General features: G+C 35.1%; 1 protein-coding gene and 1 long non-coding RNA gene across 5 annotated transcripts in view; both read left to right on the plus strand.

Annotated features, from left to right (window-relative positions):
• The window catches only part of LOC127874357 (solute carrier family 12 member 6-like), a 177,653-nt gene that overhangs the window by 18,502 nt on the left and 137,838 nt on the right, over positions 1-21,313 (plus strand). For 3 of the 4 annotated variants that reach the window (XM_052418619.1, XM_052418620.1, XM_052418618.1), the window contains exons 2-4: positions 4,263-4,442; positions 7,435-7,599; positions 8,983-9,006. In XM_052418619.1, coding sequence (XP_052274579.1) covers positions 7,485-7,599; positions 8,983-9,006 — 139 coding nt within the window. In that variant the 5' untranslated portion in view covers positions 4,263-4,442; positions 7,435-7,484. The remainder of the gene's footprint in view (positions 1-4,262; positions 4,443-7,434; positions 7,600-8,982; positions 9,007-21,313) is intronic. The other variant, XM_052418622.1, reaches the window with a different exon arrangement.
• On the plus strand, positions 10,780-12,098 carry LOC127874369 (uncharacterized). The gene is made up of 2 exons (XR_008046847.1): positions 10,780-11,152; positions 11,298-12,098. It is a non-coding gene; the product is annotated as an uncharacterized LOC127874369 (long non-coding RNA).

Consider the following 21,313-nt stretch of genomic DNA (forward strand, 5'->3'; position numbering starts at 1 on the left):
AAAAAACTAAAAAAAAACAACGTCAAATTCTTTATGAAAACAAATTTAATGTGCATGTTTATATTGTGTGATTTTTACACGTTGTTATAACGTTCTTTGAACGTAAGGAATATAACGTTCAAATTTGGTTTCCTGATAACGTTCGCAACACAAGTTACGAATACTGATATTTATGCCCCCCTTCGAAGAAGAGGGGATATATTGCTTTGCATATGTCGGTCTGTCGGTTGGTAAGTCGGTCTGTCGGTCTGTCGACCAGGTGGTTTCCGGATGATAACTCTAGAACGCTTGGGGCTAGGATCATGAAACTTCATAGGTACATTGATACTTGCAGATGACCCGTATTGATTTTGAGGTCACTTGGTCAAAGGTCAAGGTCACGGTGACCCGAAATAGTAAAATGGTTTACGGATGATAACTCAAGAATGCTTATGCCTAGGATCATGAAACTTGATAGGTAGATTGATCATGACTCGCAGATGACCCCTATCGATTGATGATCCCTATTGATTTTCAGGTCACTAGGTCAAAGATCAAGGTCACATTGACCCGAAATAGTAAAATGGTTTCCGGATGATAACTCAAGAACGCTTATGCCTAGGATCATGAAACTTCGTAGGTAGATTGATTATGGCTGGCAGATGACCTCTATTGATTTTCAGGTCACTAGGTCAAAGGTCAAGGTCACGGTGACCTGAAATAGTAAAACGGTTTCCGGATGATAACTCAAGAAGCTTATGCCTAGGATCATGAAACTTCATAGGTACATTGATCATGACTCGAAGATGACCCCTATTGATTTTCAGGTCACTGGGTCAAAGGTTAAGGTCACAGTGACCCAAAATAGTAAAATAGTTTCCGGATGATAACTCAAGAATGCTTATGCCTAGGATCATGAAACTTGATAGGTAGATTGATCATGACTTGCAGTTGACCCCTATTGATTTTCAGTCACTATATCAAAGGTCAAGGTCACGGTGACCTGAAATAGTAAAATGGTTTCCAGATGATAACTAAAGAACGCTAATGGCTACGATCATGAAACTTCATAGGTACATTGATCATGACTCGCAGATGACCCCTATTGATTTTGAGGTCACTAGGTCAAAGGTCAAGATCATGGTGACCCGAAATAGTAAAATGGTTTCCGGATGATAACTCAAGAACGCTTATGCCAAGGTTCATGACACTTCATAGGTACATTGATCATGACTCTCAGATGACCCCTATCGATTTTGAGGTCACTAGATCAAAGGTCAAGTTCATGGTGACCCAAAATAGTAAAATGGTTTCCGGATGATAACTGAAAAACTCTTATTCCTAGGATCATGAAACTTGATAGGGTGATTTATCATGACTCGCAGATGACACCTATTGATATTCAGGTCACTAGGTCAAAGGTCAAGGTCACGGTGACCCGAAATAGTAAAATGGTTTCCGGATGATAACTCAAGAGCGCTTATGGCTAGGATCATGAAACTTCATAGGTACATTGATCATGACTGGCAGATGACCTCTATTGATTTTCAGGTCACTAGGTCAAAGGTCAAGGTCACATTGACAAAAAACATATTCACACAATGGCTGTCACTACAACGGAGAGCCCATATGGGGAGCATGCATGTTTTACAAACAGCCCTTGTTTGATTTTTGTTACAACGTTCTGTGTGATCATAACCTAAATAGAACTTAAGCGTAAGGTTATTTGAACGTTACGTGCCAGTTGGGTAGACATTTTTTCAACATAGTCATTTTATGACCAAAAAAACAACGTCATAAAGACGTCTTTTCCCGACGTTGTTTAAACGTCGCCATTCTTAAATGTTGAATCAACGTTTTATTTTGGTTGCCGACGTTGCGACCGAAATTCATCCAATATACGATGTCTATTCAACGTCAGGTGTTTGCTGAGTATGAGTACCCCCCACCCCAATTTGAAATTCCCCAAACCTCCAGAGCTATGAGTATCCCCAGCTATGAATTTCCCCAAACCTATATAGCCAGGGATCATATTTTTGTCGGTTTTGTCGGTCCTAGACCGATTGAGGTCATGAAAGACCGATTGAAAATCCCGAACAGTCGGTCTGATTCTGTTTGCTTAAATTCCCATGTCATGAAATCGAGTACACAGTGCACACCCTAATTACATTCTTATCTCCATTATGTGTGATAAACCATTCGCTGCAGTCTCTAAACTGGTCAGGACAAGATTATTGCACGTCAGCCGACTAGTATCAGAGTATGGCCCCAAGCAGCGAAGATTCACGCGGCTGTGTATTAGTCACGCGTGAATAACCCCGTGTCAATATCAATCGATAATTTCACTGGCTTATACCTAGCACAATCGGTCCGTAAGTTGTAGTCGTCCAGGATAAAATCGTTGACAGTTACTTCGGAGATACAAACCTCGATGTTATCCTCGTGGAAATTGTGCATTTCATGCATGATACAGTAAACTGTCATATAAACAAAGAAGAAAATCGGATATTATACAATAATTGTGGGCGGACCTTATACACTGAAAGCACGTGCTGTAATTAAACAAAATATGCCGATACATTTTCCACCAGCGTAATAATTCGGCAATAAATAAATAAAAGTCGCGGATCTGATCAACAGAACAGCCGAAAGTTATTTTTATGGGCGGAACTTCACATAAAATAGTACACAAGAAAAATAATATACATTGTATAAATCTTCAGTAAAAATCGTGTTAGAATCGAAATAATTCGTGTTCTTTATTGTTTGTTGTTGAATAACAGACGACCGAAAGTTTAGATGCGTGGTTTCAAATCATTTAATCCCAACGCATCTTAACTATCGGCCGTGGGTTATTCGACTACAAACTATAACGTACATGAATTATTTCTTAACTATTTGGTTTTGTTATTGTCAGTAACAAAACTACGCACAGACATTTGTTTGGTTCAATGCATGTTTGAAAGCTATTATCGAGTTGACAACGCCTTAAAACATCTGTATAGATTTACACAGACTAATAATATTGACAACGATGAAAAACAGTCAGATAAAACAGCGCACAAACAACCAATGTCAACGAAATAGCAAATGATAAAACAAAATGAGAAAACTCGTATGTTCCGTTTAAAAATAATGCCTAAGGCAATTTAATTTGTACATTTATTATACCATCTTCATGAATAGCAAAATCAATGGTATATATTTTAATGTAATTTGTCATGATTTGGGATATAAATTTTCGGACACTTTTTCCCCATTTAAATCCGGACCGATTGATGTTTCGGGAAAATATGATCCCTGTATATAGCTATGAGTTTCCCTCAACCTCAGCTATAAAATCCCCCAAACATCCAGACCTATGAGCTTCCCCCCACTCCAGCTATGAAATTCCCCAAACCTCCATTATTATGAGTTTCCCCACACAGCTATGAAATTCCCCAACCCTTCAGAGCTATGAGTTTTCCCCCACCCCAGATATGAAATTCCCCATACCTCCAGAGCTATGAGTCTCCCCCCACCCCAGCTATGAAATTCCCAAAACCTCCAGAGCTATGAGTTTCCCCCACCCCAGCTATGAAATTCCCCAAACCTCCAGAGCTATAAATTTCCCCCCACTATAGCTATGTAATTCCCCAACCCTCCAGAGCTATGAGTTTCCCCCCACCCCAGCTATGAATTTCCCCAAACCTACAGAACTATGAGTTTTCCCCAAACACAGCTATGAAATTCCCCAAACCTCCAGAGCTATAAGTTTCCCCCCACTATAGCTATGTAATTCCCCAACCCTCCAGAGCTATGAGTTTCCCCCCACCCCAGCTATGAATTTCCCCATACATCCAGAACTATGAGTTTACCACTGCTGCAGCTATGAAATTCGCCAAACATCCACAGCTATGAGTTTCCCTCACCCCAGCTATGAAATTCCCCAAACCTCCAGAGCTATGAGTTTCCCCCACCCCAGCTATGAAATTCCCCAAACCACCAGAGCTTTGAGTTTCCCCCCACCCCAGCTATGAAATTCCCCAAACCACCAGAGCTATGAGTTTCCCCCACCCCAGCTATAAAATTCCCCAAACCTCCAGAGCTATTACCACCTCCCCCCACCACACAAACACACACACACAATTATCTATATATAATTTACTAATCCTTACTGCAATAAATAAAATTTGGAATTGGTTGTTGTAAATTAAACGGCAACACAAATGTTGTTGTCATTGCCAGTTGGACGCATCATTTTCTGATCGATATTTATCAGTCTTTTGTTGATTATGTTTCAGTAACAGCACAACACTATTCACTGGGTCATAAATGCTGACGCTTAAAACTATGATGGACATGCAAGACATTTCCAGATTGAACTAGCCTTGGATGCCTTTAGAGATTGGACTCTGTGGTTTGGAAGTGCAAGATCAAACATCTGTCACTATATTGGATTATTAAAGACCTGGAAATTTGATGTAAGAAAGTGTGGGTACATGTTGTTGTGTCAAAAACTAGAATTAAGTCTACACATTTTCATATAAGTGGTATATGAAGTAGAAATGACACAAAAAATATGCTCGAATGCTGGAATTTCTTTGAGAAGGGACTCAATTGAAACAAACAATTTAATATAAGTGAAAAGTGTTGTCCCTAATTAGCCAGTGCAGACTGCACAGGCTAATGTTTAACGACATTTTACGCACATGCATTAAGCCCCGTTTTCCAAGAGCAAGGCATATATTGTTGGCAGTGTGCAGTAATGGTCTGTTGCAAAATGTACACTATAACTATTAAGGAAATCAATATTGAACAACCCATAATCAATCTCTGGCCCAGGCATGGTATTGGAGGTTGCTATCAAGTACACAACTGTTTCTGTATTTAACTCTTTCAGTCCTGGAACCGAATTTTGAAGGCCTTTGCAAAAAGTTTGGATCCAGATGAGACGCCACAGAATGTGGCGTCTCATCAGGATCCAAACTGTTTGCTATTCTGATAGCATTATTTGGAAAAAATCAAAGAAAATGCTAATTTTAGAAATTCGGCAGACGACATTTTAGCAGACAACACATCTCCCAGCATGCAAAGGGTTAATGGCATTCTGTCCATCCATTACTTGCTCTTGAAAATGCAATTTGTACTGAAAAGGAATTGGGCAAGGAAAATCTGGATTCCTACTGCAATGTATAAAATAATTATCCCACAAAAATGCATTTTACAAGAATATATTCATGAAGTTAATCTAGTATAATATAATGCGCAATGTGGAATTCGATAGAAAAATATTATAAACAAGAAATATCGTAAATAGTTTAATGAATGAGATCAAGTATAGCGAATGTCTTTTTCTGTGCAGTTCTTAGCTGCATCACACGCAGTACGGGATGTTACGGGGAGTTTTCGCGGCTTATTTTACATTTTAACATATTGCTGGTCATAAACCTATAGATACAAAACAGAAAACCAAAAGAAGAATGGAAGTGAACTTTAAACATATGAGTCAACCGGCCACACGAGAAGTATCCCTATTTATAGGCGCGTTCTTCGAACAAACCTGTTTTAGTGGTTTGTCGGGCATTGCTATTTGATTCGATTATTAACAGTATCAATTATCATCGTGCTAATGCTTAAAGTGATATTATGGGCATTTTGCGCTGTTGAATTGAGCTGAAAAGAATTAACAGGTCAAAATAGTTAGTTAAAATGTGGTTACTGATTAATTATCTGCAACTCACCTTCCTACCAGTTGTTTATAAAAATATATTTTATATTCGATATTCTTACGTGACCCACCCAGTCCTGTAAGCTGAAATGATCCGTAAAACAATTTCGTGTCTTTGTGTCGTATGAACAAATCTGCACTAAAACTAAATTTAGGTTCAACTCGTAAACGCATGATCAGTTGTCAAACGAAAGTACGGTTGATATTCAAATGCATTATTTTTCTCTTTCTGGTATATTGTTTAAGTATGATGATGCTGCATTAATTAATATAAATGTATATGAAGTAGAAACATCAAAAATAATCAACGGTTGCGATAGACACCTATAAACTGTTACATGCTCATAATATCACTTTAGTACATTAGGCAATATGGACGAATAATTATTGTTAAATTTATCAACAATAATATTTATCATTGTATTGTTGAAAACACATTAAGAATCTATTATTTACATACCATAATTATATTGCTGAATATCTTCATTTAACATATTTCTGGTCTAAAGAAAATTCCAGGTCACCTAGTTCACGGATAGCGTCTTTATTATATAACAATTATTTTACTGGCCGCCAACTCCGGTGATGACCTGTATATAAACTCTGAATGTCCGCGAATTGACCCGATATACCTCGCGGGTTGAAATGCAATGCTTTAAAGTGAGGCCTCGCTTCCATTGCTCTTTATACTTTTACATGTTAACATGTTGACAGGAATAAGGAAGTAAGTACTAAATATGAGAACATAGCCTTTTAAGTATAAACGCTCTTGCGCTGGTAATACTCTGAAAATAAAAGGTGTACGCACAAACTGTATTGATGTCGAGAATTGAGTGTAAAACTGTTCTATCTATAAAGCCTTTTCATTCGAGATAAAATTGTTTCATACAGTAAAACAGTGTTACAAAGACGCGGATATGTTTCCAATGTTCTGGTGGTATACTCAAATCAGCCAATGGAATAAATGAAGTGTATTCATTCGTACCTAGCCGCGGGAAATTTTATTGGAATTTTATTGGACACTTACAAAGGTCAGGCTAAGGTGAAAAGCTGGCTTATGCAGCTTACGCCGAAAAAAGGTCAGGAAAAACAACAACAACCCCAAAATGGGTATCATTGTGATAATTTCAGAGCCATATTATGAAATGATAGCAGACTTGCTTTAACCAACTGCACTATCATGCAGGATAAATAACCATGTCCCAACTGTAGATACCTGTATATAGAATAGCCACAATTATGACCTAAAATGTATAATTAAAAGGGCCAAATAAATAGGACCCATATTAATCCTTTACCACTTAGATACATTTTTTGACGCATTTGTAGTCCCTCGGAAAGTTAAATTTAATTAAAGACCATTTTTACTAGTTTCAAATTTTTAAGGCTTTGTTTCCAACCCTCAGATACTGATGAGCAGCAAACAGCATAAAACCAGAATTAACTGCATATTATATTATCACTCAACCCCTTTATATAAAATGATATAAAATAATAGCATGTGAACTATCCTGATGAAAAATGACCAATGCAGGGCTCATACTATAATGCTATGCTGTGCTATGCTGTGCTGTGCTGTGCTGTGCTGTGCTGTGCTATGCTATGATATACTATGCAATACTATACTATAATATACTATACTATACTATACTATACTATACTGTACTGTACTGTACTGTACTGTACTGTACTGTACTGTACTGTACTGTACTGTACTGTACTGACTTGTTCGCTTCACTTCACAGATACCTTTGAAAGCAGTAAAACACGGGGCAAAGAGTCTTGAAGTGAAGCCATGACAGACCGTTTCACTGTGACCCCAGCCAGCGAGGCTGTGCCCATAGGCGGACAACGTGGCCAGGAGATGTATGGGGCAGCAAAGATAGACTTCAGTGATACGTCATCTAAAGGTATGTCATTGATTGTCTCCCTGCTTGTTTTGGTTTTATTTTCATTAAAGCAATCTTAAAATTGTGAAAATGTTATAACAATCAGAGGGCTCCTCGTCCATCAAGTAGAGGGGGCGAAATTGTCCATCAAGTAGAGTAGGTTACAACATTTTGTTTGAACTTTTGCTTTAGATTTTTGAATGGGTTTTGAATAAGATCCCCAATTATTTGCTCTTGCAAAAAGGAAAACTGCTTAAAATTAATTAGTATTGTTGTTACACAACAGTTTTTAGCATTTGTGAACGCTTTTTTTTCCGTCGCCAGACTTCTGTAGTGCAGTATCCATCGTCAAAATTTGCCATGTTAATATTCTAGAGGCCACCTTAATTTGCAATATTCATGAAACTTGGTCAGAACCTTTGTGCTAATTATACCTTTGTCATACCTACGAAACTGGCTAATGTTAGGTAAAAAAGTAGGTTACTAGATCACATTAAAGAAAAAGCTTTTTAACACTCAAGTAGTCACATGTATGGTCCAATCTGCATAAAACTTGTTCAGAACATTTGAAGTTTTCGAAAATGGTTCTGGTCGGTTGAAAAACATTGCCACCAGGGGACGGTTAAATTTCCCATATATGGCTATTGTGAAACCCTGTTAACACTCTATTTTAATGAGGATGTTTGTGCATAATCATCATGATTTTTGGTGCATTAAAGAAACAAATAGTTTAACATTAAATGTTGTTTTGATAAACTCTCTATACACTCTTTTTTCACATCTATTGAAAAAAATAGCATTTTTCTTTAACAAAAGATGCTGTTCTTTCATAAACAGGTTGTAACTAGTCAAACTTTATAACATACAAAGATGCTGTGATGCTTATCTCCTGATCTCAAAGCCAGACTACAATTTGTGGAAAGCAGTATTTCTATTTTCTGTGCTAATTATGCTCTTTATTAAATTACTATCCTTATAATACTTTAATCCAAAATATAGTTTTTTAGCAATCTGCAAAAATTACTATTTAAAAAACATTAACACACCCACAAACAAATACTTATGGCGACTATATTTATATATCAGCAGAAATAATAAAACCTTTTTTCCCTAAAACAATGTTAACAGCCCTTGCTTAACATTACTACTTCTCAGGTGAGTCCATCATGGCCCTCTTGTTTTTATTTACAGTGTATTTTATGATAAACACAAAACTAAAAATTAAAATCTGTATACAAGGTTGACTGCCTGTGAATTAATGTCCAGATACAATTTATTTTTCAAAGTAATTCTTGTTTAGTACCTTACTTATTTTAGCAGATTTTTTTGCTGATGTTTTGTTATAAAGCATTGTGTTTTGTGTCTTTGTTTATGCATTATGTTTTGTTTGTTGTTTATTTCTAGTGGGAAAGTACTCACGTTTTACGGGTAAATACACTATTTTAGTGCTTGTTATCCAAGATAACCTAATTAATTTCAGTAACTACATAACAAGTTTCCATATATTCTATTTTTACATATTCATACATTACTTGTAGTTGCTACTTGATACCTGAGGCAACAAAAATGGAGTGGTGTGTTAAGATGTGTATTCGAATTCCAACAAACATACAATTCAGTGAAATTTGGTTAATGCAATTAGTGTTTTTAAACACATTTTATAATAAAATACTTTTTATGCCCCCAGTAGGGTGGCATATAGCAGTTGAACTATCCGTCAGTATGTCAGTCAGTCAGTCTGTCCGTCCGTCCATCAGAAAAAAACATTAACATTGGCCATAACTTTTTCACTATTGAAGATAGCAACTTGATATTTGGCATGCATGTGTATCTCATTGAGCTGAACATTTTGAGTGGTGAAAGGTGAAGGTCAAGGTCATCCTTCAAGGTCAAATGTCAAATATATGGCGTCTGTCCGTCCGAAAACTTTAACATTGGCCATAACTTTTTCAATATTGGAGATAGCAACTTGATATTTGGCATGCATGTGTATCTCATGGAGCTGAACATTTTGAGTGGTGAAAGGTGAAGTTCAAGGTCATTCTTCAAGGTCAAATGTCAAATATATGGTGTCTGTCCGTCGGAAAACTTTAACATTGGCCATAACTTTTTCAATATTGAAGATAGCAACTTGATATTTGGCATGCATGTGTTTCTCATGAAGCTGCACATTTTTACTGGTGAAAGGTGAAGGTCAAGGTCATCCTTCAAGGTCAAAGATAAAAAAATAAAAAAATAAAAAATTTCAAAGCGGCGCAATAGGGGGCATTGTGTTTCTGACGAACACATCTCTTGTTGTTGGTATATTTATGTCCAACCTTTGTGGAAGAATTATACTATATTACTTTGCAACTGTTACTATTGGTCAGTCACATTGTCGGTAGCAGTGGTTTTGTCAGTAGACAATTCCATTTTATGGCACAAAATCTTGCAAATATGTTGACATACAATCAAGATAGTTGGTATGCTGGATACACAGGAGAAAAGGAAGACACCTATTGATTTTTGATGTCCAAAGGTCAAAGTAAAAAGGCCACATGTGTGTTGTAACATGTAATTTATTTGCACTGGATATTTATAACTAGAGAACATTTTTACCAAAGATCAACCAAAGTGGTATGCTGGCTACTTGGTAGGAAAGGAAGATGAATATAGATTTGGAAGTCAGCAGGTCAAAGATCAAGGTCACATGGGATTTGAAAAAAAAAAAAACATTTGTTTTTGTAGATATTAAGATAATTTGTTTACCAACAATAATTCAAAATTTTATAACGGTTACTGTGGTGAAAAGGCAAATTTATATTAACTTTCAAGCCAAAGGTCAATGGCATAGGCTTTGTAAAACGTTCACTATTTTCCCTGAAGGCCAATTGTTTCACAATCATCCAATTGAGTATGCAGGATACTGGGGAAGAAAGAAATAAGCCATTTCTTTTCAAGTTGAACCAGTGGGAGGTTATAGTCAAAAGGGCTTTTAACATAAAAACTGTTTTTATACACAATTGCACATATTGACTGGGCTGCATATTATTGGCAGAAGGGGTGGTGGGGTGCATACAAGTCATTGTTTTACAAATAAAAATTTGTTTTACAAATATCTCTTCCCAGGTAAATTTACCAGGTATATTGCAATATTATTAATATTTTGTTATCACAATTATTTTGTCATAATTTGTGTATGGTACACAATACACATCCATTTTTATACGCCCGTCTATGACGGGACGTATTATGGTATACCCCGCGTCCGTCTGTCCGTCCGTCCGTCTGTCCGTCCGTATGTCTGTTAATGTCGTACGCTACGTCAAATATCCTTTGACAGATTTTCTTCAAATTTTAACACAATCTTAATATTGATAAACCCTGATCCCCTTTCGTTTTTGACGGAATTCTGAATTGTCGTTCCAGAGTTATGGGACTTTGTTCGTCAAAATTTCGTGATTTCATTGAATGTCCTACTGTAGCTATATAAAAATGTTAAAGTTGTTATAACTTTGGTATGCTTGGACCTAGAGTCTTGAAACTTGACATGAAGGTTGGCCAGAACTAGTAAGTAACCACTGGACATTTCAAGGTCATTCATTTGAAGGTCAAGGTCACTGTGACCTTGAATGTAAAAATGTTAAAGTTGTTATAACTTTGGTATGCTTGGACCTAGAGTCTTGAAACTTGACATGAAGGTTGGCCAGAACTAGTAAGTAACCCCTGGACATTTCAAGGTCATTCATTTGAAGGTCAAGGTCACTGTGACCTTGAATGTAAAAATGTTAAAGTTCTTATTTCATGTTATAACTTTGGTATGCTTGTACCTAGAGTCTTCAAACTTGAAATAAAGATTGGCCAGTACTAGAAGATGACCACTGGTCATTTCAATGTCATTCATTTGAAGGTCAAGGTCACTGTGACCTTAAATGTTAAAATGTTAAAATTGTTATAACTTTGGTATGCTTGGACATAGAGTCTTCAAACTTGACATGAAGGTTTGCAAGCACACTTAGATGACCACTGGTCATTTCAAGGTCATTCATTCTAAGGTCAAGGTCACACAAGGTCACTGTGACCTTAAATGTTAAAATGTTAAAATTGTTATAACTTTGGTATGCTTGGACATAGAGTCTTCAAACTTGACATGAAGGTTTGCAAGCACACTTAGATGACCACTGGTCATTTCAAGGTCATTCATTCTAAGGTCAAGGTCACTGTGACCTTAAATGTTATTGTTGTTCATGTATCCTACCGTAGCTCAAATATCCCCCGATGGATTTTTTATACGCCCGTCTATGACGGGACGTATTATGGTATACCCCGCGTCCGTCTGTCCGTCCGTCCGTCCGTCCGTCCGTCCGTCCGTCTGTTAATGTCGTACGCTACGTCAAATATCCTTTGACAGATTTTCTTCAAATTTTAACACAATCTTAATATTGATAAACCCTGATCCCCTTTCGTTTTTGACGGAATTCTGAATTGTCGTTCCAGAGTTATGGGACTTTGTTCGTCAAAATTTCGTGATTTCATTGAATGTCCTACTGTAGCTCAAATATCCTTCGATGGATTTTTTTCAAATTTCAACACAATCTTAATATTGATAAACCCTGATCCCCTTTCGTTTTTGACGGAATTCTGAATTGTCGTTCCAGAGTTATGGGACTTTGTTCGTCAAAATTTCGTGATTTCCATGCTCATGTACTTATAAAATAAACCATGTATTCAAATACAAATAAACTGAAGTTAAAAAAAAAAATGATTCAAAGGGTTATTTATTACCTTACTACTTCATTGGCGAACGACGGGCGTATCATGCGCTCATGGCGCAGCTTTTATTGTTGTATACTTTCCTGCTTTTATGGTTATGGTTGTAATACCTCACGTTTTTTACCATTCGTTATTTGCAGGTGTTTTTCATTTAACACGTAATGTGTCCGGCATTAGTTGTCATTTTATTCCATATTTGATTAAACACATTTAGAAGTTTGAATACTGTGTGAGCCCTTGGCTAACGAATATCTTGACACATTTTATGAAGTGTTGTATAAAAGAACAATGTGTGTCAGATCTTTTTTATCAAGTGGTAAAATGACAAAAACACAACATTTAATAAAAATATGATTTAAAAACAATGGTTTTCTGAAGTGAAATCATTTGATGTTGAAGACATCATTTCATCAAATTGAGCAGCATATGGTTGAACAGAAAACAGCCAATGAAAATTTACAAAATGTAAGCATCATAAAAATATTAAAGATAAGAATTGTCTAAATGGTTATATCCAATAGAAAGCATGTTATAGCATCTGATAAATGATATTTTTGTATCTTTTCTCTAAAACTTGATACTAGAGGTACATGTAAGTTATTTGTATATGTTAGTTTTGAATAAAACTAACAGCTTTTTAACATAGCTTGATAACCCAACCCACCTGCCTTGAAGAGTGGTTCATGTTTTCATGCTGAGCAAAGCACTTACATAATAACTTTAATAACTTATAAGTAACTTAAATTACTTATTGAATTCACAATGAAATTTGCTATTCAAGCTCTTTCTGGGTAAAACTAACAATTGCTAATCCATTTATAGCCCCGTATTTAGAAATCACTACTTATTGAATTCACAATGAAATTTGCTATTCAAGCTCTTTCTGGGTAAAACTAACAATTGCTTATCCCTTTATAGCCCCTTATTTAGAAATCACTGCTGGCGGCGCTGCTTGTGTTGTTTTGACATCTTTTCAGCGATTTATTGGCAAATTATGGATTTTATCACGAATTCACAGCATGGTGTTTTTATGATAGGGGTTGCTACCTGTAATTGCTGTTGATAGATGTGTCGTTCTGAAATAAGAGCCAATTTCTGCATAATAAAGTCCCAAGATTATGTGTATTCTACCACCTGAGGTTAAAATACCTGTCAAAGCACTAATTTTGTATATCAAACAAATTGATGCTGATCATAACACATCAATGTTTCACATAAAGTTAGTTTTGTTTTTTACTTCTTTTAAAAAAAAATTCTGTACATATTGCATCAATCTAAATTTAGAGTGACGATTTGTTGAAGAAGAACAGTGCTCGAAGGGCGCTCATGGCGTTGCACGAGTTACACATGTTCATTTGGAATACCATGTCCCAATTGGATGTTGAATTGATGCATACTCCACTCCACATTTCACTTTATGTAATCACTCGCATGCACATAGTGTGTGTGTTTGTTTACATCCAGAACATCCAGAACATTTGGGTTCATGAAATACTTAAACACATTTATTGTCAATATTTGCATGAAATATGGAGTTTTTGTAAGTAATATACTGACTCCTTATTAAAGTTAATGTGTAATGATTGATCATTTTATGTGTCCCAGCGGGACAATCACGCTTTTTGGTTAAATGTCCCGACAATTTTTATGGACTGTCCTGTTTGGACCTGAACAATTCTGGCATGTATGTTATAAGAATGTGCCTTTTATCTCCGACCAAAATCCGATGTTGTAAAAAGCCCTACAGAATACTGTTAAAGGGTATTGATATTGTCAATTGAGGGGATCTGATTATGAAACAAAATTCTTTTTGAACAAAGGTACGTTTAAGTATACACTGCAGGGAATCATGTGATCACAAAAGTACATCGTACGCACAAAATGGCGGAACAAGCTCTCGCTTAATGTCGAAAATCGAGATATTCTCATATTTTATAATATCAAAATAAATGATAAATAATCGTCTGAACAAAAGAAGATGTACTCTTTTCCATATTCCTCGCCACATATCTAAAAAAAAGCTTAAACAACGTGCAAAACCTTGTACGAAATATTCTAAGCATGTTATTAGGCAAAAAATTACCAGAGTACATAAGGCGACTTAGCCCTCCATTACTAGCAATGTTAATAGTACTGCAATTTTAGTAAAATCTTTCTTGTAAATAGATTCAAAATATTTTCAAAGATTGATTGCAGTTTTCAGTGTAGAAATAATTAGTATACAATACAGAGATCTGCATTTGATCACTTCTTGAAGAGGTGTGGTATTACATGTACTCTTTCAATAAACAAAAGTGCAGGTTACACTTAGGCAACATAAAATGTATAGAAAATAAACAAGCTTTCAGTGCACAGGCAAGCAAAAGTAAATAATGTCCAAGCTTATAGGAAAGCTGAATAGAACAAGTTAAAACTCAACAAGAGTATTTTTACTGATTTCTTTGGTATTTTGAACTGCCTTTTTTCATCACTTGACAAATACTTTGTTCATCCTATTATGCCAATGTATTCCATACTGTGTTAATGCTTTAAGCAAGACACTAATGAGTTTCCTAAGGTTATTGTCATGTGCAGACAAGTATGGGGAAAACTGGTAGTTGAAAAGCTAGTGAGAAATGTTTGAACTCAATAAATGGTTCATTATGATTAAAATTAGAATTTTCTCTTTTATTTATAATTGATGTTTCCATTTGCGATGGTAATATGTGTATGGATTCATTTTAGAAGATTTTCAAAACAGTTAAATCATCATCATTAGTTTAAAAGTTATGGTATATGATCACAAGGATCATTATTTAAATGATAATTATCAACTTTTCATGTTTATTAAATTTATTTTTTCCCAACATATGGAGGATATTTGTTAGATTTTGCGAAATATTGATTTTAATTCACAAGTGATCATAGGAAATAACGTTTTTACAATATTTTTTTTCTGTGATGAAGAATAAATTCAAATCCATATAGTACCAAATTTTATGCTTACAAATGATTATTGTTGTATTTTTGCTGAAATAATTTTGTCATAACGTCATGAAAAAGACGTCATTCCACGGTGTAACAGCGAACATTATTGATAATTGTCAATTTTAATTTTCACTGTTTGAAAATAGTGAATTATCGGTTTAAATTCACTGATATTTCTCTTTAAACCATCAGAAAGCATGAAATAATGGGTTTTTTAGTTACAAATATTAAATTGAGTTTTTTGGTCTTCAGTTACAACTCTCTTACACTTTTCCATAAATTATCTTCTTTTTTTTTCCATCTCTATTGTCTTGGTACATGTACATTTACTAATAAAAAATAGTTGGGCCTGTAGAAAAAAAGCATGACAATGTGGCACATTGTCACATTAGAGCACTAAGGTCAGATACACAGAAGCAGTTTGAATAGTTATGTGGTATGGTCGCTTGGAAATAAGTAGCAAGTCTCTCGTGACAGAAACAAATCATCTGCCAGAAAAATCATGAAATATGTTTTGGTGTTTATGAATCTCATATTATTTCACAGGGGATGCAATAACCTTTTTCTACAAGCTGGTTCTGTCTGGTTTGGATTGCAATTGGTTCTTTGTCCACAGTTTCCATGGCTATTTGGTGTACTGGGTAGTGGATAGTAATATTTGTGGTTTTAGATAAATAGTAACGGACTCGGACTCGGGAGGGGTTTTAAGCTTTGTGGGTCTATAGCAAGATGAAGATACGGTTGTAAAAATGCCACCTGGAAAAGCAAGTAACATGTTTATAGAAATGTCTCCCTCAACACTAAATAGATGTAAAAAGGCAACCACTCCACTCCAGTTTTGTAGAAATGTCTCTCCCACAGCACTACACAATAACAATGTAAAAACATCATCTACATCATATATTTTTATACACAGCACACTCAACATGCATAGTTGTAGAAATGTCATCCTCAACTCCACATGGCTGTAGAAATATCTCCCTCAATAGAAATTGGATTTAGAAACGTCACTCAGCATAACATGGATGTAGAAACATTGTGTAACAAAATGTGATTTTAGAAACGTCGCCCTTAAAGGGACCTTTTCAAAGATTTTGGCATGTATTGAAGCTTTTCATTAAATGCTTTATATTGATAAATGTAAACATTGTATCTAAAAAGCTCCAGAAAAAAAAACACAATAATACAATTCAAGAAGAAGAAAAAAGTGACCGTCAACTGGGCTCAAACCACTGACCCCTTGAGTAAAAGTCCAATGCTCAGACCACTTGGTCATCCGTGCTCTTACAATCAATGATGTATTTTATACTTTATATAAGAAATCCTTGTAGTGTCAACAAATATAATGACAACAGCAGAACACTCAAAATTATTCAATTATTTCTTGTTAAATGCTTTATAATTTTCAGGTTTTTAATTCGTCAAAATATGCATGTAATGGATATTTTAGATCATGGTAAATGTTCAGTATTACTGTTTTCTCACAAATATCATAACTACAACGAAAATGTGCTAATCTTAAACATTTGTTTGTAATTTTGTCAATTTGCCAAAAAGTGAAAAGGTCTCTTTAATACGCATGGTTATAGAAAAATCACTCTCAACACCACAAGGATGTAGCAATGTCACCTACCAGACCATATGGATGTGAAAATGTGACACACAACACAATTTAGTAGAAATATCACTTTGAACAAAACATGGATGTAGAAAAATCACCAACAATTCAACAAGGATAAAGATATGTCATACCTTAGCACCAAATGGTTGTAGAAATGTCATGAACATAGAAAAATATAACAAAACATGTTGTTTTTTTGTATAACCATAACACCCAGCTCTATGTCTACCTGATTGACAATTAACAAACATGTTGTTCAAAAGTCAAATAAAAAACTACATTAATTTAAAAATGTCATTCTCAGAAAATTTGTTTTTGTGTGAAAGGCATTGCAACTGACCTAGTGTTTTGCCTCAACAATGTGCAAAATCAGTAAAACATGGTTGCAAAAGTGAAAGTCATGGGCATCACAGCATTAACGATTGTCTCAGTAAAACAAGTTTCAACCCAAACAACAAAGGTTTCAGAAATCTCAAACGGCTTACTTTTTGTTTTTCATGACAGACAATTCTTCTGTAATGCATTCTAACTATTGATTCTGCTAACAGATTAGACTGTTAAGTTCTTCTATAAGAACACATACATGTAATGGTATAGCCCAAGGAATAGCCAGGAACAATTATTTTGAACAATTATTTTGTATACTCGAATGAAGTCACAATGATTGGTTCATTAAAAGTTCCTATATAGAAAAAATGCCTGCCATGCAAGAGACACTCAAATAAAGATGATTATATGTCTTGAAATAATTTATTTTCATAGGTTGAATGACTTTTCAGTCTCAATTTAAACAACAGCTCTGAAATTTGCACCTTTTTATTTAAATCAGTCTATAATTAAAGTTCTGTTATTGTATTGGTCCGTGGTTGGTCTGTAATTAGTGATCTAATCATGCCATTTGTTGTCAATCATAGAAAACCTTGAAAAGTGTACATATTCCATCGGAAACATCATAAAAATATATTATTATTGGAAATAAACTTAATAAATTAGTACCAAACATAAGCTAAATAGTGAGGGTTGGTTAAGTACAGTTGGTTAATATTTAAGATTGACCATATTACAATGCCTGAAAAACACTTTTTGTAAATTGTTAGACCAACATCAAATCTTTGCCTATCATAGCAAAACTAGACCTTTATACAGCTTTACATTTTTAACAATTGTTTGAACATTTTTAACCATGGTCAAACATGAATCAAGGCTCCATTTCACAGGGACCTAACACGATTTAGAATTGAGCCGCCCTTTGGTTTAAATAGGCTAAATGCTTGTGTGTTAAGTGTTGTCCAAGATAAGTCTGTACCAGCTAATCAGGGATGACATTTTCCACTTGTATGGAATTGATTATCTAAATGAAGTCTCTTCTAGACAAAAAACCAGTCTAAGTTGATAGGGTGGTCCCTGATTAGCCTGTGCAAAATGCATGGGCTCATATGGGACGTCACTTTATGTACATGCATTAAGCCCCATTTCCCACAGTGCGGAACCAGGATCACATAATTGCAGCATTTGTGATTTACCACAGACACTTGATTCACATTGTTTTACCATATTTGCTTGATTTTCCATATTTAGAGGCTAATAATTGATATTTAGTGTTTTTTTATATTCCTAATTACTTCTCATACATGTATATCAGAATGTAATTTGTCAGTAACTGCATATTTCAAGACATGGACTTACTTAATGTTCATATCTTAGTGTAAAATATCAGGAGTTTTAAGGTTTTGTTTAAATATTACCATATTACTTGTCCTACTTGTTTTTGTCAAATTGAATATGAATATCTATGACTATTTTTTCTGAGTTCCAGACACAACTTCCCCACTACTCTTAACTTTAAATACTGGTAGTTGCAGTTTTATTTGTATTAAAAAGCAGTTATTATCATTAAACTAACTGGTATGCTCATTAATTTTGTTTACTAGTTTTGAGTTAGAAAATGTTTTGAGGTTAAATTATTAATATATAAATGTACTACTAAGATTTTCCACTTTGACTATTTTCCACTTTGACTATGTATTCAATGGGGGACTACCCAGAGCAGGAAAATTGTAACAACATCTTTTATTATCTCCCTTTGGGATTTTTATTTGGGGGGGGCATTTGGTTTATGTTTCTCTGATCAGCAATTTATAGCAACCTGTGGAACATTCAATATGCTGTTTTTGTTTAGTATAATAACAGCTTTATCTGAGTATTAGTTGATCAATACATGATATCAAATCAAAGGCTTAATTAGCTCTTGTATATCAAATGAAGAAATCAGAACTTGTGTATCAAATCAAAAGCTCAACACATGTATTATATAAGTTATATTATATAAATAAAGGGACAGACACTTGTATATCAAATCATCGGACTGGCACATGCATATGAATTGAAGGGAACAACACATGTATATCAAATCAAGGGACCAGCACTTGTATTTCAAATCAAGTACTGACATGTGTATATCAAATAAAGGGACCAGCACATGTACATCAAATCAAGTGGCCAGCACTTGTGTATCAAATAAGGGGATCAGCACTTGCATATCCAAGAAAGTGACCAATACCAGTATATCAATTGAAGGGAACAACACATGTTGATCAAATTTAGGGACCAGTATTTGTATATCAAATCAAGGGACCAGCACTTGTATATCAAATAAAGGGACCAGGACTTGCATATCAAATCAAGTGACCAGCACTTGTATATCAAATCAAGTGGCCAGCACATGCATATCAAATTGAAGGACCAATCCTTGTATATCAAATCAAGGAGCCAGTACTTGTAAAACTATTCTAAAGGTCAGCACTTGTATATCAAGTCAAGGGACAAGCACTTATGTATAAAATCTAATGGCCAGCACTTGTATATCAAATAAATGCCAATGTATATCAAATCAATGGACAAGCACTTGTATAATAAAATCAAGTTGCCAGCACTTGTATATCAAATGAAAGGACTAATACTTGTATAACAAATCAAGTTTCCATCACTTGTATAACAAATCCAGGGGCCAGCTCTTGTATATCAAATCAAGGGACAAACACGTGTATATCAAATCTGGTGGCCAGCACTTGTCTATCAAATGAAGGGACCAACACTTGAATATCAAATCAAGGTATCAGAATTGATGGGAACAACAGTTGTATATCAAATCAAGGGACCAGCACTTGTATATAAAATGAAGGGACCACCACTTGTATATCAAATGAAGGGACCAACACTTGTATATCAAATCAAGGGACCAGCACTTGTATATCAAATGAATCGACTAGCACTTGCATATCAAATGAAGGGACTAATACGTGTATATCAATTGAAGGGAACAACACTTGTATATCAAATCAAGGGACCAGCACGTCTATATCATATGAATGGACCAGCACTTCAATATCAAATAAAAAGACCAGCACTTGTATATCTAATCAAGGGACCAGCACTTGCGTATCAAATAAAGGGACCAGTGTACTTGTATATCAATTGAAGGAAACAAAACTTGTATATCAAATCAAAGGACCAGAACTTGTATATCAAATAAAGGGACCAGCACTTCTATATCAAATCAAGTGGCCAGCACTTGTCACTTGTATATTAAATCAAGGGACAAGCCCTCGAAAAAATCAAATCAAGGGGCCAGCACATGTATATCAAATAAAAGGCCGGCATTTGTATATCAAATGAAAGGACCAATACTTGCATAACAAATCTAGTGGCCATCACTTGTTTATCAAATCAAGTGGCCAGTACTTGTATAACAAATCCAGGAGCCAGAACTTGTACATCAAATCACTTGTATATCAAGTCAAGTGGCCAGCACTTGTATATCAAATTAAGGGACCAACATTTGTATATCAAATCAAGGGATCAGAACTTGAATATCAAGTAAAAGAGGACCAGCACTTGAATATCAAATCAAGGAACCAGCACATGTTTTTCAAATCAAGTGACCAGCACTTGTATGCCAAGTAAAGGGACCAGAAATGCATATCTAATAAAGAGATGTTTACTTGTATTTGTATTAAAGAATAAGAACCTAGGTCATATTGTATATAGAAACAATTGCAATTTAACATTAGAAATAGGATGGCAATACCTCCCATGAAATCTGTAAGAAAGTGCTGTAAACAGATTCTTTTGTATGTGACTGTTTTAGTGGCCAAGTAATTAATCTGTTTCTGTTACAGGGCATTCAGAGTATTGTGGAAACATTACATAGTGATGGTGTCAATTACATTTATTTTCTCATTTACAACAATTATATCTGAATTGTCAGAAAGTGCGAGACCTCTAGAGAAAGTTGAGAAACATAGATCTTGTAGATTATTGATTTACTGCCGTCTAGTGTGTACCTTGTCAAAATCTGGATTTCCTAACAGGGTTGTTTTTAGCCATGTTTAAATA

Source organism: Dreissena polymorpha, chromosome 3 (assembly GCF_020536995.1).
Source record: "Dreissena polymorpha isolate Duluth1 chromosome 3, UMN_Dpol_1.0, whole genome shotgun sequence".
Taxonomy (NCBI): domain Eukaryota; kingdom Metazoa; phylum Mollusca; class Bivalvia; order Myida; family Dreissenidae; genus Dreissena; species Dreissena polymorpha.